Raw genomic sequence first — 26,917 nt, 5'->3', positions numbered from 1 at the left:
CAATTACCTAAGGGGGAACAACCCCATCTGTGAGAACAACACTCAAGGTGAGGATCAGATTCAGGGAGGCGTTCTGCTCAAGTTTGGGTGAAATTCATCTGCTCAACTTGTGGACATCTTTCACAACACAGTTCATTAATTACCCAGCACTACTGTCATAAACCTTAAGCTTTATAACATGCCGTCATTTAGTGTTGGCTATTAAATGTGTCTTTGAAATTCTTAAAAAGAGCTTAAACAACAAACATCTACTTGGTTCATATTTTAACCATAAAAAATGAAGCAACTAAACATTTGCATATGGTCATAAAGTGATAAATGTACTGGTGATTTAAAAAACATGCAAATGTGAAGAAACTATCACTTTGAACATGTGCTGGAAAGTATCTTTACTACAACAGAATATGTTCACATGCAAATGTATAATCCCAAGCATTTGTCTGCCCCTGTCAGAACAAAAAAGCATCTTTTTTTTCCAGACATATTTCAGTGGCACAGTTTTCTGTGTTTGTAATCAGAGCTGCTGTGACTTACTGTGGAAGCATGATGCTTACAACAGAAGTTATTTCGCAAGGCTCTCAGGCCGTGTTTATATGGAAATGATCTGCTGAAAATGAAACCGATTTTCAAGAAAGTTCAGCATTCAGGCAACAACATTTTGATAACAAGTGGCGTGCACATGGATCCTGCATATTACCTATTTCACGACGACTGAAACAGACAAACTTTTCAGGCAGACAGTTGCTGCGTAGCTGCTCTGTAACTCGTGACTTGTTTTGCAAAGAGACACATTGCCAAATCTCACCTCATCTTACTCTTATTGGTTTGTTGCGTTGTCGCTGCGCTTTATCCTGCAGAATGCAGATAGTTTTAATCTGATGCCTCAGCCGCTGTGTTGTTCTGTTCCTGCTGTTATATTAGGATGATTGGACATCTGCTGTGGGGGTGCTAAGCTGGGAACACTTGTCCAATCTCTGATAGGACATTTGTCTGAGGCTGCAGCAGCAGCACCATCGTGGTGACAGTGTGTGTGTGTGTGTGTGTGTGTGTGTAAGCTGCAGAAACACTCTGATATAATGACAGAAATACACACATGGTTGTTTTATGATCAGATGTGTAAGTTTTGTATGATTGCACATTTCTTGTCTGGTCCACATGTGTATTGTTTCTGCTCCATCTTTCTCCATTTAGTGTAATTAATACCCTGCTTTTCCTCTCTTCTTGGATTTGCTCGCCTTTATCTAACCCCAACTAACGACGACAAGAAATGCTTTATGAGCTCAGAAGAATAACACACGCACACACACACAGGCGCTGCAAAAGGGTTTCAGCATCAAAAAGCCACAATTAGCTCATTTATATGTGCTGGACATTTCTGGACCACATGAATTGGACAGGAAGCAGGTAATTTCTCTCCCTGCTACATGCTCCAGCAGGAGAAGTTCAGAGGGAGGGCTCATCTTGCAAAGGCTCCATCGTGAACTGTTTCATTCGTGGTTATCTGGCCCCCCCACCCCACAAAAACCTGGTCTTTACCTAAATGAAACAGCGTGATGAGGATTAGTCATTTGGTGATAGCTATAGGTGAAGATGAAGCCTGAAGTTTGGTGTTATTTGCAACGCCGCCTCCCCCATTTTGTCCAAGTTATGGAGCACAAGTGTGCAGAGTACAGAGTGAGAAAATTACTGCAATATCAAACCTGCCAGAAATTCAGCTGATCAGTAGGGAGTAACAGATTGGACTTTGATCGGCCCCACTGTACACTGCAAGACAAATAACGGTGTGAAATTCAGCCTGACCACAAAATCAGACTCAAAAATCAAGGTCAGAATCAGATGTCAGATTGTACACAGCATGCTTAGTAAAAAGGAGAAAACTGTTAAGTACACATGTGCGCAGGTGTTAGTGTTATTGAGTCCATCCTCAGTATTAAGAGGTCAGTCACCTCACTCTGGATAATCCCAGTGATTACAGCAACAGTATACCATATCTCAATATATTTACATCATGGCTCCAACTTGGCTTAACTAATGTGTGCTCAAGCGTTAGCGTGCAGCACCAGAAACATAGATCAACTGATGATCGGTAGAACAATCTGAGCTTAGATGAGGGCTGCATCCCATTCAGCTTTGCAAATTAAAGGGCCGTGCTGCTGTCCATATTCTCTGCTATACTGTAAAAAAGGCATTATACCTCCATTTTTTTTGTCTCCTTCACTCACACAAACACCTTTTATCCCACTGGACTGATGTGAGTGTTCTGACACTCTCCTCCAATCACATTTGTTTATTTTTATTCTGAATCCTAGTGTCGCCGGGCAGATTGTGGCTGCCAAAATCACTTGAAATTGCCCAATGGAAAATAAACCTAATGACCTTGGTTGCCTTGCCAACTTCTAAAGACAGTGTGTGTGTGTGTGTGTGTGTGTGTGTGTGTGTGTGTGTGTGTGTGTGTGTGTGTGTGTGTGTGTGTGTGTGTGTGTGTGTGTGTGTGTGTGTGTGTGTGTGTGTGTGTGTGTGTGTGTGTGTGTGTGTGTGCTGTGTGTGTGTGTCTGTGTGTGTTTGCGACCGTGTGTGTGTCACACTAATGGCTATATAGAGTTGTAGTTGTTTCATTTAAGTCAGAGTTATGAAGTGTTATGGAGGCCTTTTAGGTTTTAACCTCCCTTGGCAGCCGTTAGGATCTATATTACAAAGGTTAGAAGGCTTCACAGACGCTCATTTTTGCTTTCTTTTTTGTCTAGTGCATGGGCAACACTCGCACACACACACACACATGCACATAAAAACTACACACACATGAATGGAGCTGCACTGGCCTTTTATACACAAGCTATACTCAAATTTAATCAAAAGTCCTAATGGGTTCTATGTGGGACGTTCCCGTGTGTGTGTGTGTGTGTGTGTGTGTGTGTGTGTGTGTGTGTGTGTGTGTGTGTGTGTGTGTGTGTGTGTGTGTGTGTGTGTGTGTGTGTGTGTGTGTGTGTGTGTGTGTGTGTGTGTGTGTGTGTGTGTGTGTGTGTGAGAGAGCAGGCCAAAGGGGGCCTTGGAGGCAGCAGCGGTTGATTGGAGGGCACATGTGTGTGATGTGGCTGAGAGATCAAACACACACTCTTGACGAATGTGAGAGCGGAGGGGGCAGCGCTCCTTTTTCTCCGCTTCTGATCAAGGTTGGGCTGTTGTCAGTTCATTACACACACACACACACACACACACACAAAACACACTCCTTTTTACAGAGTGAGTCATTGACAGTAAGATTACTGGTCAAGCACATTTCTATTCCGCCACTTATCTATATTTGTGCTGTGTGTGTGTGTGTGTGTGTGTGTGTTTGTGTTTTGTGTGTTGGTTTGGGTGCTTGTTGCCAGTAATGAGGTCAATCTCCTGTGTGGAGCTAAAACCTCTGTGTGTCTTTATCTCCGTTACATGGGCAGAGGATTACTCTCATCACTCTCAATACCACTTTCACTCTCAGCCCTCTTCCACACTCTGCCTCCGTCACCGCGCACATTCAATACTCGCTGCTTCTCTTTGTACACACTCACTATGTGAGTCAGTCAATTAGTCCCATGCCTTACCTGTTTAGACACCTGTTGTGTGCACACTGAGGAACTATCAAGTTGAAGATTTATATTCTTTAGTTTTTTTCAAATGGACATACTTGGGTTGACACTGATATGAACACTGACACCCTGGCTTTAATAAACTTAGTCAAATATTCACTCAAGTTTTTAAGTTGATTGAAATTAATAATTTACCTCTCTAAGTCTAAAGGGTTTGTACCTCACCTATGATTTGTAACTCAGTCTGTATGAAACGTTGATGGTGGTCTCAGTGACTCCAGCCAGTGTTTCATGAAGAGGCGTTTTGAAGCCCTTCAATGGTGGTTGCCGTTTTGGAAATGGAGACTTTACGTTATTTTTCAGCCAATCTAGAAACCAAGAAGTCAACTTGACTCTAACCTTAACCCTTAACACAGGAGTTTGTTGCTTGATTTGACTATATAATACATTAAAATTATGTTGTAGGCAGGCAAGTACACAGTTCTGCACAAGAGAGGGAAAGGAAATCATTTTTTAGAACATGTTCAACCCACTTAAAGTGAGGGTGGACACTTTATTACAGAAGCAGTATTTCTATTTGTATAATTTTTTTGAAAATTGCTTTACTTTCTCTTTTTTGACCGGAAACAAATAAATTCCTCTGACAAAAAAACAAAAACATCAAAAAACCTAAATTAAATACAATCTGCCACCGATGGTGCCCTAACCCTAGCCATGTTATTGGGACTGAATTAAATGATTGCATGTATTACCTGCATGTATTTATTTTGTCATTAGCAGAGTCGTCCACAAGCTAAAGCTGAAGAATTAGCAGCAAGAATGGCATAGAAGGTTATTTCTATGTTTATTGCTCAGGACATTTCCAAGTCTATCTTACTCTGGGTTTCTCAAAATCGGCCTACCGCTGCTTTAGTTAAGTTTTGCATAGGGCAGTCACCATGCTCTACAGCTTTCCCTTATTACTAGCATGTATATTTTGTCCAGCTTTTAAATAAAATAACTTCTTCCTGAATTTTGTTTACATTTTATGATCAAGCCTGGTGTTAAAGAATTTTCTAAACTAGTGCAACAAGCAGCCAGTTTGGATTGGATCTTTCCAAGGATGGATTGAGGCAATAAAACAAATCCATACACTCTTACAGGATCTTTATAAAAAAGCATCTTCAGTGTGGTCATCTAACTGGCTCTATGTTCAGCGTGCAGACTGTTTTGGTCGATTCCCTGCTTGCCTCTCTCTACTTGCCCTCGTGCACCTTTTCTGTTGTCCAGAAGCACACAAACACACGTGTCTGTCTCTTTGCAGTCTGTTTCACCATAATTGCTAACACCCCCCTGCCCTCTGTTCACTTCACACATGACGTGGCCCACCTTTTCATCCATCTGTCGGGACCACTGTGTGTGTTTGAAAGTGTGCACTGTGAGCTGTCATGCGAGGCTGGAGCGGTGTTGATCAGCGGGCCAAGCCGATGGCATATGGCCATGTCCTGAGGTGCTGTGGCATGGAATGCAGGATAGCGAACTGAACGGACAGGAGCCTGTGCACATGGTTGTGTGGATACTGATGTGCCAACATTACATATGCAACTCATCAAGTGGAGTTCTGAGCGCTCCATCCTCTCCTCCCTCGTCTCCCTCCTTTTGGTACAAGCTTCTATAATCAGTGCAGACCCCACAGATATATCTCCATACTAAGTGTGGGAGGAGTTGTCTGTTGAGTATGTAAATGGGATCCTCTTGGTCTTTCCACATTGTGAGCTGTCTAATGCAACTCCTCCAATCAGGGCAGCTTCATCGTGCCAGCTTGGACAAACACCAAAACAACTCAGCTTGTTGCTTCAGGAAACTATAGAATAAATGCCAGGGACCCTTAAAGCTGCTCGTCAGGATTCAAGCAGGTACAAACTGGAATAAAGCATCATTCAATCTCAGAACCCATCGTCTTGCGTCTGACAACAACATCACCTCTGGGAGCAACGGCAAACTTTTTCAGGGCTTCCAGTGTAGCCATTTAGAGTTAATAGACTTCCAGCTGAGACCTCCTTCTCTGTTCTCCATCGTTTAAAGTCTGATGAGAAACTTAGACGAGAGAATGAAGTAGATGTTGAGAACTGATATCATGATGGCTGCCCGATGCCCTGCGTCTGTTTGGAGAGTCTGATGTACTTTTCCTAAAACAACACTACGTGGTCGTAAGGTGTAGTATGCACATTAACAGTAGGGGCAGTACAGAGGCAGAGTGGATGTTACAGGGTCAACACAGGAGCAGCGACAACGTCAGAATGTTTTGAAGGCAAGCTGATTGACCAAGTCCAAATTATTTGGCACCGCTATCTCTTTTTTCTCCCCCTGATCTCAGAATTAATAGTAACAGTGTATGTCCCAAACATCAAGTCGTTGCACACAACCTGAGCTCTCTATTAACATGTACTGTGCATAATGAATTCTGTGAACAGTGGCGTTCATGACATGGCCGGTTGTGTGTGTGCGAATGATATCTGTTTAACCTTTAAAAAGCTGGTGTCACCTGTCAAAGTTTGTCAGAAAAGCTCACTACAAAAACAAAAAAAGTTTAAATATATTCACTGAATGTGGTGAGACTGAACCATATTTTAGAGATATTGTGGATAATTATAAAAAAGAGTCTGATCAGAATGAAATGATGGAGACTTGCAAAGGAGTCGCAACATGTTTAATGATAAGAATATTTGTTTTCTTAATTTGAGCTGTTGTTATCCATTGTCCTGAATACCCAGATCCAGATGTGGAGGTACATAGTTAGAATTTTTAACACAAATTAAAGGCCAATTTGGGGTTTTAAACATGTAATGGAAAAACTTCTTCCAGCCCACAGACAGTCACATTGTTTTTGTGCAGTATGCCATTGTTTATTTGAAAGCTGCAAAGAAAAATTAATTCTGGCAACAAGAGAGCTGTGTGTCACGATTATGACACATTTATATTTCGGGGGGGGAGGGGGAGGGGGTGGGGGTGGGGGGGATTTTCACATGCAACTGACCGAAATGACGGTCTCTGCACATCATATCTCATATTTCAGCTCAAATTATTTTTATTTTACATCTGTTTAATAAATTACTGGCATTGTTTCTTTTTCCTGCCTGAGCGGTAGTGACCGCAGTGATTCATTTCCTCTAACCTAATGCAGATTGCTGGTCCTTATTTTAATCCAGTGATTTGACAATAGCAGTATTATAATGACGCTTACAAAGGGATAGAATGTGAGAGCAGAGTAAAAAGGGAGAACATTGGCATGGCAAGCAGTAAAGACTTAACCCCTGCTCCTCTGTGTTGTGGATTAAATGCAGCCTGTTTACTACGAGCCGGGGTTTGGGAGAGAGGATTAAGTGGTCTCTCACCTCTACAAGAACAGCTCCGGGATTGTCAGGGGATAGAGCCGGTGCATTAGGACCTGCTGCTTATCATGCTGCTCACAGAGGGAGCGCCGAGGATGTGATCGCCCAACATGTCGACTTGACCTTCCTTTAATTAGGATTTAAGGAAGGAACAGAAAGAGTCCTGCTCTGATTTACAGATATCCTGTGTCACGGTGTGCCCAGACACAAGTTTTGTAAAGACTGACGACAGCAGGTGGCTGATAAACCCTCAGACAGGATTTTCTTCAATGTCTCAGAGAAACATCTCAAAAACTTCTACAATTACTTAGTATTTGACCTGACCATTTCTAAAGCAGCTTTCACACATGCTCTGCACTCCTGAAAACTTTCCAACATTGCCAAGGAGGGCTGCAATCAAACATAATCCCTCACACTAGAGGCAGATTGTACCTGCAGTTTCTAGTAGGAAAATTCAGTGTGAAGTCAGGATGATGTCAGGGTGAGTCGACGTGTGAACGCAGTCTGGAAGATTCAGGATGAGTAAGTGGGCGGGGCGATGACACCGTTCACATTAAGCAGAGTGTCTCTGCTTCATACTCGTTACTGCTCTCCTCAGTTGTCAGTATTATGTTTTCTACTGTTGTGTTTGTGTTGCTGAAACCTCCTTTTTCAAGTCATAGTGACATTACACTCCTCCTCTGTCTATGGACATATTTGGACATTTCTTAATTTGTACCTGTCATCTAAGAATCACCTCAAAGTAATATTGAATCCATAGTTTTAACTCACGTTCCTAAATTGGGAAATGTAAACTTGTGAATTTATATTATTCTGAAAATCATAATACAGGACGTCCCTTTGGTTACTTCAGAACTCAGACATGATCTTTTAGCACCAACATCTCCCCATAAATATATTCCTCTCCATACTTCTTACACAATCCTTTTATTGATTTGCGGAAGTGAACTTCTATTACAGAGTAGTTTTAACATTTTAACACCAAAATCAACTGTTTGTCCCTAAACAGATATTGTAGTGTCTTGTTTAGTTTAGTTTAGTTTATTTGCACATTTTTTGAAGGAAGAATCAAATAGAAAAAAAATAAATAAATAAAAAATAAAACACATGTGTAGGTGAGGTAGAAACCCATGAGGGCTTATCTCAAAACCTCATTTTAAGAGATTATACAAAGTTAAAATAAAATACAGTAAAAAATAAGAGACGGAGAGCACTATTGCACACAATTGCAAAAATTAAATTACAAACATATCTGTGCAATTTTGACGGTGTGCAGGAGTTTGCTTGCAATTTTGTGGCAATTGAAAAAATAAATTACCAAATACTTGGTAAGTCACAGCTAGGGTGGAAGAAGGGAAAACAGTGATCATTTTTTTCATGGAAGTCGAAGCTTAGAAACATGAGGACATGCCTATTTTGTGTGTGTGTGTGTGTGTGTGTGTGTGTGCGTGCGTGCGTGCGTGCGTGCGTGCGTGCGTGCGTGCGTGCGTGCGTGCGTGCGTGCGTGCGTGTGTGTGCGCGTCTGCATTTATGTCTGATGTCGTCTCTGAAGCTTGTCAGACATGCCATACTAAACTCACAGAGCCTCAGAGCCTTTGTTTCTCACACAGCAGGGCTCAGGGTCGATTGCCAGTTGTAGAGCATTATCAGCCTCCCTGTGTTGGCCGCTGTGTGTGTGTGTGTGTGTGTGTGTGTGTGTGTGTGTGTGTGTGTGTGTGTGTGTGTGTGTGTGTGTGTGTGTGTGTGTGTGTGTGTGTGTGTGTGTGTGTGTGTGTGTGTGTGTGTGTGTGTGTGTGTGTGTGTGTGTGTGTGTGTGTGTGTGTGTGTGTGTGTGCAGACATGCTCTCAGCTGAGGGAGCTGGTTCACGGGCCGGTCAGAGCCGCCTTATTTCCTTTTAATTGACTTAAGATGGGCAAACAAGACCTCAGCAAGCACACGGTACCCATTACACGCACACACATGAAACGCGCGACGCACACTAAGATGCACACTAATGAAGCACACACTGATACACGAACAGGCAGCCACAAATGCTCCTTGCTTGTGCGAGCTACTTTAACAATTTGAGGAGGGTTGTGTTTTCCCAGTCAGCACAGCAGACCCGCCACAAGCTTCATGATTAGCAACATTTTTTAGTCACATTGAGGTCTGATGATGAACACGTCTGTTTGGCTGCTTTAACCTCAGGCCGAGGTCATGATCAGAGAGCAGACGGTTTTGTTTAACAGGAGACCGTCCTGCTGCAGCAGATGAATAATTTCAAGAAAAATAATTACACATAAGTCGTTATCACATATGCACTCCTTGACATATCTAGATCATTTCAGGAGGACTGCTCTGGATATTCTACTGACCTGTCTGTTAAGCTATGCACCTCCTGAGGCAAGAGGAGAAGTAGCAGACTACGCAATAGAGTCCGCTATAAGATGCTGTAATGAGAATATTTGCCTTAAATCAATGCTACGTGTAGTTCAGTAGAATCACAATATCAACAAAACAGCGGAGAAGAATAAACTGATGAACAGAAAACATAATGCAGCCATTTAATTAAAGGCACAGAGATCATAGCGGTTGTATACAGACAGTCTATGCACCGTGCAGCAGTCACAGTATATAAACATCACTCCCTCCTCCTTATGGCTCGAGGTGAATTCTCCGGATAATATCCTATTGCTTTCTCACATCAGCCCACTAGAACTTGCTGCGTATCAAATATTAGGGGACTGGCAGGAGAAACTCCAGGTGAAATAAAAATGTTGCTGTCTGCGTTCACACATACAGCTCCTCCGGCAAATAAGAGTTTTTCAGGAGTGTTCTGCGAGTGTGAAAGCCCTACTATTGTCTAAACTGTGGCAGGCTATGAAAAACAGCATAACACATTTTCTCCCACTGTTTGACCTCAGACCAGCAGAAGTCACAAGTAGTTGTCTAACCCTCCTTCACCTCAAATGAAGACTCCATAACTCCATAATATAATAGCAATAAGAAACTTTCACATATTCCAATATCCATCAAACTGTACAACTAAAAAAGAGAAGAGAACATTTAAGTTGCTTTTTGGCCTTTTTTTTCCACAATATATGATCACAATTACTTCCAGCTGATAGTAGTTGTGATGATTGTGTTGTCTCCATGCATGTATGTGGCTGAAACCTTCATATTTCTTTGAGTTGTTTGTATTTGTGTGGTCCTGCATCGCCCTGCTCACCTTCCATGAGAAGAGTCACTTGTCTCTGTGTTTGCTGATGCAGACATGTTAAGTTTCCAGTACATGTGCCTGTGCTCAAAGGGTTTCTTTAACACCTTTTATTACCTACCAACAAAATAGTTACACAACATATCTTCTGAAGATATTGGTGAATGAGGCCCAATGTCCATTATGATTTAAAGGAAGAGTGTGCGACTTTTTGATCCAGTAGATGTCGCCCCTTGTACACCAGCATTAAACCAAAACAAACTGCTGTTTGGAGACACCTCCGCTATTCTGAAGCCTCCGCTCTCCTCCAGCAGCACACCTCCAACCCCTCTCCACTTGCGTTCCCAAGTAGGCGTTATCAATTAGAACACACCATAATTATGCAACATTAAGCGCAAGTGGCGGACTAAATTGTCCTTTGCTCAAGCTGCAATTATCTGTGTCCTGCATTGTTGTGTTAGCAGGACAATGTTAGCACACTTTAGTTAGCTCGTAGCTTCATATTGCTCCTAAATTGACACAGAATGGCCGTTATCTAAAGACACTTACATAACATCCAAATAAGCAGTGAGTATGTTCTTCTTCTTTTCTCTAGTCCATGACTAAAACAGCTTTTATACACACAGCCGTCCCGTCCATGTAAACACAATGTTAACACAGCTCCAACAACAGTACAGCTGGTGGGACTCATGCTTCACAGTCATTTTATACAGTCATGACTCAGAGAGACATTTACACAGGATATACTGGATTTATGATATATTTCTGTGTAAAATGTTGCACATTCTTCCTTTAAACCAGTATTTTAAAAACCTCTGTCCATTCGAGGGTTTTGATTCCTTTTTAGTTCTAATCTGTGTCCAGACTCACAAACACATGCACTGAAAAACTGCTTTCATAAGCTGCATGCTTCACTCACTCATCTGCCCTCTCCCACCAGTGACATGCATGCTGAGGAAAAATATATGTGCCAACAGAGTCATGTACACACACCTATTGATGCCCAAGCAGAGATTTAAAACCCAACTTTTTTATTATTTTTATTTCTTGTTTGTCTCCTGCAGGTTATTCCTAAAAAAAAGAAGCTCCTCGCTCTGCAAAAATTCCATTTCAATTGATTTTTGTTTTTTGCTTATTTTTCCTCACAAGCATGTCAATCATTTTCATTCCCCCCTTCATCCATCCATCCATTCCTCCATCCATCCTCCCCTCCCTTCCTCACCACCCAATCATTGTTTTATCATTGGTGTGGGAGAGAGAAGAGGACAGGCGAGAAGAGGAGGAGGAGGAAGAGAGGAAGATGGCCCGCTCTCTACTTGTTTGTCTTTTTTTTTTTTTTACAGATTTAGCTTCTGCGCCAATGTTGCATTGATAATAATATATCATAGTTTGTAATACACATACAGTATATGTGACAAAAAAAAGTAAAAGACAGGTGACTCAGGAGCACTGCACCCAAGATAGGCGCGACCTTTCGCTGTGCTCAGCTCGGCAGGGCGCAGATACGCTTTTGCGGCGCGCAACACATAGACAATGAATTGGTTTGAGAGCGGCCCGCAGCGCCCACTGTACCCTATCTCAAAAAATGTTGTCATGCTTGAGCCAAATACTGGTTTTCAGGTGAAGGTAAAAGCATGACGTGATTGAAACAAGATAAAAAAAAGACACACTTAAAACCACCTAAAAAAAAACAAAAAAACAATTAAGGAGAGAGAACAGAGCCAAATTTTTTTAACATGGAAAAGGCTCAAATTTGCATGCCAACATATTATTGAAATGGTTGTACAATACCATCATTTTCCAAGTAAGTTAGTTAGTTTATGACAAGGTCAGGAGGTTTACAGAGCCAAAATTCCACCTCTCTTTACTGGACAACAGAGAGTGAAGTAAAGTGCACCAGGCTCAGCTGTCTTCTCTCAGTACACAACAGTTTTTCTATGGAGCAAGTAGCACAAACACACACACACACACACACACACACACACACACACACACACACACACACACACACACACACACAGAGCATGTGCCCTTTAGGCAGAGAATAAAGCCTGTATTATACAGGATGGGATTGGATACAGGGTCACATTATGACGGAGGAAGTGCACAAGTGCAGAAATGAATACAGAGGAGCAGTGAACATAGTGTGCATACGGAGCTTCAATGACACTGTTTCCTTTTTGTTCTCCTCAAACTCTCCATATTAATATGCAGACTGAAGCTCTGCAGTAATGCACAAGTCTTTGCCTGACCGGTAGAAGAGCTCTTCAGTGAGGAGAATAGATATATCTCAATCATACATGTTTAGCCAGTACTCGTTTTTTTAATACACTTTACGCAATGATGAGTGTCAAAAGGTTTGTATTTGTGACATGCTAGCAGGAAATTGAATACAAGTTACACATCACCAGCAGGAAATGTTTTATTTATAGCCATTTAAAGCTCCTGTAAAGAGTTTAGCTGGTTATAAAACCGACTGAAATTATTCCTGATGCCTCTTTATGAGCTACAAAAGCAAACAAGAACATCAACAAGACTTTTGATTATCTCTGTGTTGTTACTTTTAATGCCTGAAATGCTGCAGCGAGGGTGATTATTAACATCAGGCTGCAGAAACAGACTTTTTAAAACATTTTACACAGAACAGATCCGCAGCGAGTGATATGTTCGACTGTTTATTGAAGCAGGATACGTTTTTATGACTTATGCTTGTACAGGACACCTAAACACATAGAAAACACATCATTACTGGCAAGAAGCTTATCTACAACAATTTGGAAAGGACAAAAAGTAGTTAATTTAATATTTAAGAGCCTTTTTCTTCTCAACTCTGATGTACATTATTGCATGAAACCTGCAGTCACTCAGTATTGTGAAAGCTCAGTTTGTAGTATTGAGCACAAGAGCATATTTGATATTTAAAAGTTAACATAGCAGATCATTGGATGATCTACAATAACTGTAAATCATATCTGCTCTCTCCTGTTATAATTGTGTTCAAATAAAATCAAGACTCTGGTTAAAAGCTCCGTAGGACCTCTGCTTTGAGGTCCATTTGATGGTTTTCATTTACCAGTATTTACCCTGTGTGTTAAACTCCTTAAAGTTGTGTATATGTTGAGAAAAATGTAAATAATGCCGTCTGCCTGTTGTCTTGTTTCCAGTGAAAGTCTCCGTTGTGAATTAAACAGTACATGTCTGACCTCCAGCTGGGAGTTTTGAAGTATATGCCTGGACTTGCGTGCACACAGCCACCCACACTCCACCATCTTTTCTCAATCGCAGCTCATTTCAGCATTACACCGTGTACTTGTCTGTCGTGTGAGAGGACAAAGGACAACCTCACATCATGTCGGCCCCTGGCGCACTGTGTTTGTGTGACCGCATCAACACGATGGAGGCCAGGAACGGTGTTTATGTGCATGTGTGTTCTCTATTATTTATACATATGGATGAAGGAGTGTGTGACGGTGTTCTATGGGGTCTTTGTTTGGGCTAAATAAACAAGAGGCTGTGTGATGTACAGACACACAATCGGATTTTGCCTTGGCTCCTTTTTTATTTTATTTTTTTACTGATTACTGAACACACTTTACTGTCACTTCATTCTTTAAAAATAAAATGTAAATACTTTAATAATTCTGGTTTTACACTTTGTTATTTAGAGACATGCTTCTCACACACAAAGGCCCAAGTCACACACATGCACCAAGAGGACCCCTGTGGTAGTGCATTAATGGACACGCTGCTACACAGGCAGTGCACCAGAGGTGTTGGGGTTTCAGTGCCTTGCACAAGGGCACCTCGGCAGTGTCAATTTCCATATTTTGGTCCACACCGGGACTTGAACAAGCGCCCCTCCAGGTCCCAACTCAAGTCCCCGCAGACTGAGCTATTATACTAAAGAGAGGTTGACCACAAAAATGTCAGAATTCAACATCAGTTCCATCTCTTAAAACTGGTAAGTCTAGACACCAGTGTGAGCCACAAGACTTGGGCTCACAGTCGTGGGTTATTACAGACGTGATATAAAACTTTGAGCATAAAGCCTGATGTTCCTCTGTTTCATCAGTGATAAACGACCTGAGTGTCTTTTTCTTGTAAAACAAAAAACAAAAGATCGGCGTCATTTTCACTCAGATCACTTCATGAAACATCTTTCTCCTCACTGCGCTGTGTGTAATCTCTGAGGAAAAGAAGAAACTTTAAAGAAGTGTATGAAAGCACATAAATATATCGAAGTCCATAAACACACATTATGATGAATTGAGTATAACAAAAGGACAGACTGTAGGCCTCTTTGGATTCAACATCACACAGAATGGTTAAACAATAACAAAACCATTACTGCACTTCTTCTCATTTCTGTCACATGGACCACAGTCTGCATCCTGGAGGCCTGAAAAACCTGAACCCTGCCGACACCGTGCGTCCCTGAGTTCACATTTCAGTGTGTACAAGTTGGCGTTTCTCTCGTCTCACAGTTTGAACCATTACTCTCCACTTTGTAATCAGCTCCAACAATTATACGCTCGCAGTGCGCCTCTGATTACTGTCCTGGTGTATTTTGGACTGTTTTGGGAATCCAGAACAAACGGATCCTGGTCCCAGCAGAACTCTGGGTTACACACATTTACAGTAACCTCGTCTGTGTGTGTTTGTGTGTGGGTTTTTTTGATCGTTTGAAGTGCTCATTCCCACCAAATTACAGTGCTGCCATAATGAAGTATTACCATGCGAGCCCAGTACAAAGAGGGAACAGTAGTGTGTGTGTGTGTCTGTGTGTCTGTGTGTCTGTGTGTCTGTGTGTGTTTGTGTGTGCTGGACACTTGAGGTGAAGGTTCAAATTGGATGCCCGAGCAAAAAGCATCTGCCCACCCAAAGAGTGTGTACGTGTGTGCAGAAGTATGAGAATAGCGTTTGTGTGCGATGCAGCCCCACTGTGCCGAGGCGAGTGTTTTTGTGTGTAACAATGCGTATGACTCTGAGAAAGGCGGTTGCGTGAGTGGCCTCCCAGTTGTGTTTCTAAATGTGTGGATCCACCAGCCAACTGTGACGGCGCTCACTTTGAGCTCACACACACACACACACACACACACACACAAGCACGCACACACTCAGAGGTGCGGGCGTCTTTGGCTGCAGGCTGTGCTGGCCTCACCTCCGGCCTCCCCGGCCTGCTGAATGTTGCATGAGTGCTGGCCGCCTCATACATAGTGCATCAGCACAAACATGCCTTGGATGATATACATACTGCATTGGCACCTGTGCCCGCCCTCGCTAACAAGCATGCAATCCATTTTTCATCAACACATGCAGAGGGACGGCTGTTTGAGGACAAGAACGTAGGAGGTGGTAGGAGGAAGGAAGTGTGTGTTTGTGCTTTTGTTTGTTTGTGTGTTTGTTGGAGATTGTCTAGCTTTCCTTGTTTTATCTCCCTTTTGGCTTTCAACTTTTTCTTAGTTTCTTTTGTTTTTTTTGTTGCAGTTACTAAGAGTAGACTTTAAAAGTTAAAAAATCCATTTTAAGTTTCACAACCTAATTGTTTTTTATACCAACTGGGGATGCTCCGATCCAATACTGATGTGAGGCCGAAACTAAGTCAATCAGTTTGAATGTTTATGTCGCTGTGTGTTCAAATATTTCAAAGGAAGAGGAAGCTCCTCTGCATGAAGGTACTGCATGTTAGCTCCTCCAGAGAGTTTCAAAGCTACTTTAAAAAACTACAAAGTTAGGAAACCAAGTGAAGACCAATGTTGCCTTGGAAACATCATCGACACAGGGTAGAGTGCAACTTGTTGATTACACATAGGGTTTGATTGGTATATATTATTGGCCAATTCCCAAGGCCTTCGTATTGTATTGCAAGGAAAAATGTTTGATTGGATCATCCCTAACTTTTACAATGGATGAAAGATCTTAACAGTGTTAACCATTGTGACAAACCCAGAGCTGATTTTTAACCAAACTCCTGCAGCCTTTTAGCCTGTTATAAGGGTTGTCAAAATTGGCAATAATAACTTTCGTTCATGATAGAAAGTATTTAAAAGGTTTAAAAAAAAGCATAAATGTTTCATAAATGTTTAGTTTTTGGATCGAGATAGTAAAGCTGTTTTGTAGTTTTAAGTGTGCAAACGGGCAGTAAGTCAGCTTGAATTCCAGTTACAATGTAGCATTTAGCATTAACCTGTACAAATAATGATTGACTGATCGATTAACTTATGATCAAATATATGTACAGCAGGTGCAAAATGGTGCTGATTTTAGGTAGACAGAAACAGAGCGTAAAGCAGTGTCAGTATCAACCCTAGATTCATCAATAAGCCAGAAGTACGACTCCACAGAAATGCAAATTTTGCTGTGTCAGAAGAGTTTTTTAAATTGGTAACTTAATCAAAACACTTGACCGCTACACTAATGAATTACCTTAACATTCAATAAAATTACATTTACAGCTTGTTGTTTTGCTCTGAACTGGTTTTAAAGTCAGCAAATACTTCAAGTTGTGTCAGGCAGCTTCTGAAGCCACATGTCTGCCTCCAGCTCCATCCAGTAACACATAAGGTGCTGATGATAGCAGCCATGCTGTCACTTTTATCGCTATCAGCTAACATCTCTTGCTCCTGGTCAGTGACCTATCTAGCTTTTTGCATTGTAGCTAGCGTGCTAACAGCAATGGGGCCAAGTGCCCTTTACCAAGTCTCCCCAGCAAACGCCAGCCTCTCCTAAATGAAAACCATTCCCCTCTGCCCGCTTCCGAGCTCTGCTGAGGACGGGAGCCGAGGGGTCAGCAGCTGGTGGAGGATATGGCAATTGTTTATGAAAATGCTTTCTCAAGCCCACCAAAAACACACACTCGGGGGGGAAAAAAAAATCCTCTGTCCCTGCACAGCCAACAGCTGGGAAGGGTTGGAGTAGCCTGGAGGCTGGCAAGTCACCCCCCCCCCCCCCCTACAGTCCAGATGGGGGAGGTTAGACTGAGGCTAGCTGCACTGCTCCCCTCGCCTCCCTCCACTTCCCAAACTTCCCATTCCATTAAGAGGAGGCTGAAGATTGCAGAGGAAGGGAAAGAAGGAAGAAAAGCAAAAGAGCATGACTGCTCTGTTTTTCACCCCCCCCCCCCCCCCCCCCCCCCCGTCTTCAGCCTAATCAAATAAAGCAGGAAGCTTCCGAGACGGAAGAGGAGTGTTTATTGATATATTTGCGTGAGCTCCCTCACCCCCTGTCCTGTCCCTGCTGTTTATTTTCTATCCACCACTTTTCAAAACTCTGATATTGTCGCTGCGTACGGCTCACATGGCATGCTTAAATGAATTGTTTGAAAACTTCTGAGGCCAGAAGGTTATGTTTCTTTCAGCTTCTTGCAATGTACCATTATCGTAAATTGAGCCACTGGGAAATTACACAGCAGCCCGACATCCGTTGCATAATGGCTGCGACCAGTCAATTTATTGTAATAAGAGGGTGTCATATGAAATAAAATGGCCTTATATATGAATTGATTACCCTTTCCATTTATACCATTGGTGGGACATGGAGGCACACACGCTGCTCATTTTGGAGCCAAGAAAAGCCTGTGGAGAGTATCAGTTTACTGCTGCTCACCTTTAAGTGCTCAAAAGTTGAAACTGCATCTTTAAGTAGCTCAACTTAAAAAGTGGACTTTAAGTGGAAACCTGTGTTGGGAACTGGATGGTTAATGCACATCTTATGGGGAACAGTGCAGAGGGAGAAGCTCCATCAGCTGACGTAAAGGCAGACTGACTCTTGAGCTTTCAAAAACTGGTAACTCACCTCCCTATAATGTTTTAATATCCTGCTAAGGCATTGGGCCACAAGACTTCTGGTAGTTTTAAACTTTGGCCTGAAGGTTATGTATTTCAGTTCCATAATGACTTGGGTCCAACATTATAGGATTGCTCCATGAGATAGCTTTAGCCAGCAGACAAATATCTGTGTGTAATGGCTGCATTGTTTTGATGCTGCAAAAGCATCTGAACAAAGATTATCTCTTTAAAGTGTTTGTTTTTGCAGACAGGCCGTGACAGTTGCACATGAACATGACAATAATCTGTGTTTCCTTCTTTATGGGACTCCACTGTTTGCCCAGTACTGAACCAAAAAAAACAGTTGAAGAGATATAAAGTGCACTGAACCAAAGCTTAACCCCAATCACTTCCTTTATGAGGACATGGACTTAGACTTCTGCAAGTTTCAAACTTTTATAAGACTGTATAAAACCCAAGAATAACCACTACGTACTTCTGCAGATGTAGAAATCCTCCGCCTGAAAGGAAACCATCATCATTTTAAAGTCTTATATTCTTTATTGAATATGTTTTGATACACAGTGTCTAAACAGATTGTAGCTTAGGATGCCAATGGAGTCGGATGTCAAGAGACGACTAGTGGACACAAGTATCAGAGTGCAGTGAACCAGTGTGAAACCATTGGCACCACTGAGAGGATTTGGTGTTTGAATGACACGGTGCTGAGAAGTTGCCTGCAGTAACAAAAGGAAAACTTTTTCTTGAGCCGACACTGTGAGAGCCGCTCTTGTTATTTTCAATGGTCCTTTTGTTGGAGGTCATTGAGAGGAGACAGCTTGATTTCCCCTCTAGCCATGCATATGTGTGTGCGAGGTTGTGTGTGTGCATGCTGCCGATTTCTGACATATCACTTTGTCTGTGTGTGTGTGTGTGTGTGTGTGTGTGTGTTTGTGGTGTGTGTGTGTGTGTGTGTGTGTGTGTGTGTGTGTGTGTGTGTGTGTGTGTGTGTGTGTGTGTGTGTGTGTGTGTGTGTGTGTGTGTGTGTGAGAGTGTGTGTGTGTGTGTGTGAGTGTGTGTGTGTGAGAGTGTGTCCTGTGAGCTCGCTGCTGACTGCTCCTCAAAGGTCAGGACTCATGATCTCTGAGGTTCAGGGGCCGATCCAGATCAGTGTCCTGGGGTGTTGTTGTCTCTCTCGCATCAGTATCCAAATGTTCACAAAAGACAACTTCCCTTCTGCACTCATACGCGTGTAACAAGGTCATATGTACAGAAACATTATATGCATATATCCTAAATGTAGACACACACTCTAGGAGTTTGATCCATATCTATGAAAGACCATATATATTTAGATGTTAGGTGATTGGTCCAGATAAACGTCTTGTTTAAAGATATAACAAAATGAGATAAATCTTACTATAAATTAGACAAAAAAACACTTGCTACTTCTTGTCTTTATTTAGATTACAGCTCGAAATTAGAACTTATTGATCAAAGTGTTATGAAGAAAATCCAACTCAGGCACACATAGCACATAAATACATACACACACACACACACACACACACACACACACACACACACACACACACACACACACACACACACACACACACACACACACACACACACACACACACACACACACTCACACATGCATGTCTTAGTGAAAACCATTTGTAGGATGTAATTGTGAGGTAATGGAGGTCGACCTGAGAGGGCTGAGAGGTGACAGGTCAGGAGTGTGTTGTTTGAGAGGCCTCACACACACACACACACACACACACACACACACACACAGGGTCATGTCACATGTGTGTGTATGTAGGAGTGTGTCCCAAAAATAAGAATACTTCTGACATTCAGCCTCTTGTAAAGAAAAAAAAAAGAAAGAAAAAGTGTCACTGCTCTGTCCCAGATATGTTCAAACATTTCCAAAACACACTGCTGCATACACACTTTCTGGTTTCTACAGATGTGGACTTTTACAATTCAGACATCACTTCATATTACATTTAACCAGCTCTAATGTGAACCCCAGCTGTGGGTAACTTTACAGCACGCACCCACCCACACACACACACACACACACACGCAGGTGTAACTCTAGCCCTGCAGGTCTCCCTCTAAGCCTGCCTGCTCCTCTACAATCCCTTCATCCATTAACATATGTAAGAGCGACAAGGTCTCACCTTTGATGAGAAAAGCCAGGCCGCCCTGCGTGTTCATTAGCCTTCAGCCATGTTGAATCAGACGCCGCGTGGCACTGCGTTTCCTCACAACACCACCGCACACTCATTATGCTGCTCACTAACGCTCTGAAGACGGATGCTGAGGTCTCAACAGATCACTCTGGCTTCTTTAAAACACGTTCAATTGTCATTTATCTAGTCAACATTGACATCGGATAACCAGTTTTTGTTGGTGTGTGATGATATTTAAAAAAAGATTTTAAACACCTCGTTATTTGTCCAATGATTATAGATATCGATACACATACAGTATAACTAAAGATCATCTTTTGCATTAATGACCAACAGGGTACAAAGTGCACAACCAACCTACATTCTCAGGCGCCGGTCGGTTGCAGGAACATATGCTTGTTTTACGTCTTTACTTAAAATGTATAGCATTGGACTGTGAACCATGATTGTGTTACTTTGTTTTCCCTTTTATCAAGCAGCAGCCTCCAGTGTTGAAAAATGAAATCAATTCAAAAGTGCAAAACAAACTGCAGTTCCTGGAGTGTCCACTTGAGGCCAGCTGCAAAAGCAAAGGAATCCCCATTAACACCCATGTTAAAATGTCAAATTGTGCAGCACAAATAAGAAAGGGATAATGTGTTGTGAGCAGGTTGTTGTTACAGAAACCTGACGGGGTAAGCAGGACAGACTCAAAGCAGAGGGGTTTGTCTCACCCTGAAGAGAGGAGCCTCCGCGATAGCAACTCGCTCCCTATGCATGATCCAACTTATTGCAAGGCTACTAACTTAGCAGATCATTGATTTGGAAATTGATTTAGAAATTAGTTAACTCTGTAGCTTCATATGCTGACTGAGCTATTTATTTATTTAAAATATGGACAGTGAAGCATAAACTGAAGATTTCCAGTGATGGTGAAGTGACACAAGGTGAACAGTTCAACATCAATCAGTGCAGTACCTGTCTGAGTTCTGTTCCTCGTCATGCTGGAGTTTGTTAATGTTTTATTTTCCATTCACCAGTTGCCACCGTATCCCACAGCACGTTTTATTCTAACTTTATATGTCATCTTCAAATCTGTAGATTTCGATGCCATAGCATTACGTTTTTACATATTTGAATCTCTTTCCTCTTTTTCTCTTTACCCTTTTTCTCCCGGTAAACAGACCTGCAGCCAAAGTAAACAGACATCCTTCCCGTGGATTGACATGATTACAGTTAGTCCTCCAGAGTCTGTAATAAGAGCCACGTCCCTAGCAACCATGTGCTTTTCTTAGTAACAGCTACATCTTGCTAACAGCAGTGATCTATGGAGGGATAGCAGAGCGATGCTATGCCTAATACGCCAATCAGAGTTGAAATAGAATATACCACAGCCCTGTAATAAACATGTTTATAGAATAATAACATTTCCATATGAAGGGTTGTGGTTGAGGTGACTGACAGGTAGGCGCATTGTCGCTGTTTGGTAAGATGCTTGAGGCCCACCTCAACTTCACCTCTTTCCCTGTTTCCTGATTGACCAAAAGTGGACAAAGCATTTCAGATATGGTGACAGCTATCGATCGGTTTCCAAATGCGGCTTTAAAAACAATGTGTGACCTCACTGTGACTGCGTCCATGTTTGAAACAGTCCTGTCATGTCTTTAGTCTAAAAAATAATTTTCCTCCCCAAAGGGCCGAAGAGGAGTATGATGACCCAATTTCATGGCAGACAAAATTAGATTGTGGTTCTAACAACATAAGTCCGGGTTGTCTGTATTGCCGACATGCTGGAGCTGATCTGAGGCTGGTTCAAATGTCAGCTGCAGTGTAACAGAAAATGAATCATCCTCAAGACTTCAGAGTCTAATTGAATGTCTTTACGAGAATCATGCGGTCCCATGCTGGCAACACTAATTACAGCTGCTTATCACTTCACATTCCTGTTACAGAGGACGTTTTAGGAGACAATCCTTCCCTATATGTGTCTTTTATTTTCATCTCTGGCTCAGTTGGTAGAGTCGGTCGTCTCTCAATCGAAAGGTCGGGATTTGACCCCCAGCTCTTACAGCCTCACGTCCGATGTCACCTTGGGCGAGACACTTAACCCCAAGTTGCTCCTGCTGCTTTGTTGGCGGCATATGAATGTGTATGAATGGGATTAATTACTTCTGACATGCGGTGTCAAAGCGCTTTGAACAGACCAACAAACAAGAACCTCACCCAGAAAAAAAAAAAAATCTGAATAAACCATCCCAACTTCATGGGCATGGGCGGCTGCTTATCTTATCTCCAAATGAGAGAGTTTTATTATTTCTTCCTGTCATGATTTAACAGGTTGGGCTTCTGCTTTCTTCCAAACCATTAAGATAAGTCTCTTTGCTACGATAAGTGTGGAGGAAACTAGTGTTGAAACTTATTAAGCCAGGAAAACCAAGCAGAGACCAAGAGGCGGGTCAGCTTTAAGTAGTGTATGCAACATTTGTAAAAGGATTTTGAATATGCTTACTCAATGTTAATTTGGGACAGCTAAAATATCAGTGACGATTATCGGCTTCCTCACCATGGCATTAAAACTATCTCTTGATTAGTAGGCTACATTGTACAGATCCACTCTCCCTCCAAGACTTTCTTGAAAAGCGTCCTTTCAATGTGCCAGTCAGGGCCGTCCACAATGACATGTTCTTCTTAGTAATTGCACAAACTGTTTAACCACCGAACATTTGCTCTGTGGTGGAGCAGGTAAATCCTGAAATGACTATAATTAAGTCAGTCCCGGTCGGTAATTGTTTCAGGTGACATAATTATGCAGTAATGTGCTTAAATCTCTAACAAACCAAGCAAATGAAATTAGTGCTCAAGCTCTTAAGGGAAACCTGACATGTTGCGTGTTGCTGTGAGGATTCTTGCAGAGTGATGCAAAGCATGGGTGCGTGTTTGTGTGTGTGTCTTCCCCTGCTCGCTCTGTGAATCAGCCTGTAAACAGACACCTATGAGCAGCTGGGCACTTGGCTCCAGCACAACTCCCTCACAGAGAGAGGGGAGAGGAACTGCTGACCTCCAAACACACACTAACAAACACGCATACCCAGACCGTGTGTGCATGCAGGAATAAGTGGTACATCACCACACACAAACATCCATAAACACACAGACAACACACTCTCACACAAACACATTTCCCCGAGCTCCCACAGGAGACAGACGCTGCCATGTTTACTGCCTCGCCGGAAACTTTCACAGGAAGGAGCGAGAGACCAGCGCCTATCATTCTCTCTCTCTCTCTCTGTCTCCCTCCTCTCTCTATCATCCAAACTTTTTCTTTTTTCTTTCGAACATCTCTACATCAACACTTCACTCAGTTTATTTGTCCAAGGCAACAACTCAGCAGGCTTTATTGCTCTCCAAATCTAAATCAGGAGGGGGCGTAGGGGACAAATTTCCGGATGATCACGCCAGAGGACACACTCAGGAGAATGTAAACCGGGCCCGGAGCATAAGTGATAACAAATAAGAGATGTGCTCTAGCTGTGAGCCGTACACTCCAAATGTTTTTGTTTTGAACTCTGAAGGACACCGAGGAGTCTGGCTCGAGCTCCAGCCAGAAAAACACTCCAGAAGCTTCCAGACACCGCCGTCCGCTCTGTCTCCTCCTTGCTAGCCGTCCCCCGGCCTCCCGGCCTTCAACACTCAGAAGAGGCTGGATGAAATACTGTGAGCACAGCAGGAAGAATGGGATGTTACCAAACAGCGGTCAAAGGAAATAATGCATTTCCCCCCATTTGATAAATAATAACAAGAGGAGTTTTATAAATTAACCGCTTATTAAAACAGCTATTGTTGCAGTCTGCCTTTGTATTCAGAGGAAATAAACAGAAGAAAACACAAAACATCCTAACAGATCTTTAAAAAAAGAATGAACCCCAGTGGAAAGATAAAAAAAAAAAATCTAATATAGTTTATGCCATCATTTGAGAGAGTAATTCTTCAAAGGTTTTATACATATATGTATAGAAATGTATTTATACTACTCAACATACAATCATTAATTCTACCTTTGACTTTTTAAAAGTGATGTAACGCTCCAATAAATGTTCTTAGTTTAATTATATTAAGGACCACGACAAAGCGATGTACATTGAAAATAAAAGGAGGTGTGTCGAGACACTTGACTCACAAGACCATACACCATATGACGGTCCAGAGGACGAGACCATACTTTAACACTGCTCTTAAGAGAACTTTGATAAAAAAAAATATATGACTTGAAAATTATTCTTTTACTCAATTGAAAGTGACAGAATGCTAAAAAATGCGGGACAGTTTGCAGAATGCAAAAATGCATTTAGCTGAAATTTAGCTTCACTGCAGAGAAAGTTGCTGAAAATTGTTACTAGGGTTGTTACAATACTCAATACTTAACACAATACTAGTGTAAATCAAATGATATTGACACTTGCTTTGATACAATGGTAGAGAAGTACAGGTCATAGACGCGCAATATTGGGTCATTTCTTATTTTTAATTACCAAAAAATTGCGAGCAAACTCCTGCACGCTGTTAAAATTTCACCATTTCTGTTGCACTGTAAACTAAAATGTTGCTGATGTATTTGTGCAATTGCTTCAGTGCTCTCTCTCTTTCTCTTCTTACGGGAGCTTTGGGTTAAAAATATGATTTAAGAACTGTTGTTTTTTAATGCTTCTGCACATGGTATTGAAAAGTATCAAAAGTTCTGTCAAAGCGTAATTGGTACAGTAGAGGAGAAGTGATTTTAATTAAACTTTTCAGACTGCAACCAGAGACATGTGAACAGCAGGAGTGTGTTGTTACAACGTGTGTTCCTTGGCTCATTGACATCTCGGTGACCCTTAATGCACAACACACTCACTGCCTCTCCTGTTGTGTGAACCAGTGCCCTGCTTGTGTTGGAGGGAGGGGTGGGGTGGGGGTGATCTTGCTCCAGGGCCAGGCTGAACTTCCTGTGAAGGTGTAATGGATAAACGAAGAGATGGATGCTGGGAAAGGGCGAGGCCATGTGAGGAGATGAGAGTCTGAGCCCGGCTTAGACATCCTCCTTTCAGAGGCTCCTGACATCCCTACCGGCTATCATATTCTCTACGGCCTTAACACGCATCTCACACGCACACATCTCACACGCACACACACAACTTTTCCTCCTCCTGTCCCCCTGTTCCCCCGTTCTGACCCTGAGCGCTGCTTTTTACAGAGAGAGCACAGACACTTAGTGCTGTCGGACCACTTGTAAAAGCTTCTATCCCATCACTCTCTCTGGCTCAACGTGCTTCAAAAGCAGACGCTGTTTCACACCGCCGCTGGCTGCTGGGCCGCCAAAAAATAAATAAAAAAATGGACGTCCATACTCGCCTGTATTTAGATCTTCTGCCTGAGAAGAGTCTGGATCATGATGTTCTGAGAGAGTGATATAATGAAGCCTGCACAAGAAGAGTCTCCTTTGAGTTCTCGAGAGGGAGACCTGTCTCTGAAATTAACAATGTTTTCTTAAATAAATATCCCTCCTGTTGTGTGATAACTCTGAAGTAGCAACAGTGGAATTAGCATCCTTCTTTCATAGCATTTGATCAATGGAAAGATAAAGTACTATATAAATCCCCAAGAGGAAATTGGATTGTGACTTCAGATTAAGACATTTAACAAGACACAAATACTTCACTCAAAACTAAAAGTGGCAGCAGTTTAGTTGTGTGGTTAGGGCCTGCATCCCCTTTTACAGAGGCTACAGTCCTCATCTCAGCGGCCTAGGGTTCAAATCCCACCTCGGCCCTTTGCTGCATGTCATCCCACCGCTCTCTTCTCCCAACATTTCCTGCCTCTTCAGCTGTCCTACCTGATGAAGGCAAAAACTGAAAAGGATAAAATGAATAAAGAGCAAAATTAGCAACAACAAGTGTGTGCAAAATACAAGAGAATATGCTAATGGAGGGAAAAAAAGCATACACTATGGGCGCAAATGGCCTAGCAGTAAGGTCGTGCACCATGTCTGGAGGCCATAGTCCTTCAAGCGGGCGCCCGGTGTTCATTTGCGGCCTGTGGCTTCTTTCCCGCTTGTTATTCCACATATTCTCTCCTTAGTTTCTGACTATCTAGCAAAAAGCCCAGAAATCCTGACCAAAAAATGATAATAATATGCAAAGAATAAGTGTATGTGCAGATAGTTTAAGGCAATTAGACAATTATTCTTTGACAACAGGCCCAGAGTTTGTATGTTTGTATTTGTGGTATTGGTGATTATAGAATGACAATGAAACAGTAGTAGACTGGTCCTAAATAATTAAAGCCTAAACACATATAATTATATATCCAAATAAATCATAGAAGACAAAGGAGGCCGGTCTGAGCTGTATCTCTAACATATCAAGTCTTTAATACGTATACTGAATACAGCATTACACTCAAACTACCTGCTATCTAATTCACAAACACTTTTTTTCTGCCTTTCTTTAAGGGTAAAAAGCTGCAGCTGTCACCTTCTCTCTGTATTTTTTTTAACTCTATCATCACAGGAGTCAGGGTGGATGTCGAGGTTACTTTGTTACTTGGACACGCTACACCGGTATTCACACCCTGTCTCATACCAACATTAATTGTTTCTTTCCTTCAACCATGACTGCACTGTTTTTCTTACCTTAAACCCCAACTAAGCTCTGACACTCCTTCACTTAGTTTTATCAACACAAAGAGGAGTTCAGGTGATGTAACACACTTTTTATTTTAAACAGTTTGACTTGTAAATGATCCGATTGTTCAAACTCAGTTTTTAAAGTTGGTGAAACAGAAGAAGGACTCCAG

At 42.1% G+C, this 26,917-nt stretch overlaps 1 protein-coding gene across 3 annotated transcripts in view; it reads left to right on the top strand.

Annotated features, from left to right (window-relative positions):
- bcas3 (BCAS3 microtubule associated cell migration factor) overlaps positions 1-26,917 on the top strand; it is a 336,126-nt gene that overhangs the window by 169,796 nt on the left and 139,413 nt on the right. The window contains exon 24 of one of the 3 annotated variants that reach the window (XM_065960138.1): positions 11,199-13,342. The exons of the other annotated variants lie outside the window; for them this stretch is intronic. Within the exon in view, the coding sequence (XP_065816210.1) occupies positions 11,199-11,209 (11 nt within the window). The 3' untranslated portion in view covers positions 11,210-13,342. Of the gene's footprint in view, positions 1-11,198; positions 13,343-26,917 lie in introns of those variants that run through there. 3 annotated transcript variants of the gene reach the window in all.

Source organism: Labrus bergylta, chromosome 11 (assembly GCF_963930695.1).
Source record: "Labrus bergylta chromosome 11, fLabBer1.1, whole genome shotgun sequence".
Classification (NCBI taxonomy): Eukaryota; Metazoa; Chordata; class Actinopteri; order Labriformes; family Labridae; genus Labrus; species Labrus bergylta.
Note: the sequence above shows the minus strand (reverse complement) of the source record. Positions and strands in the feature narration are given on the sequence as shown.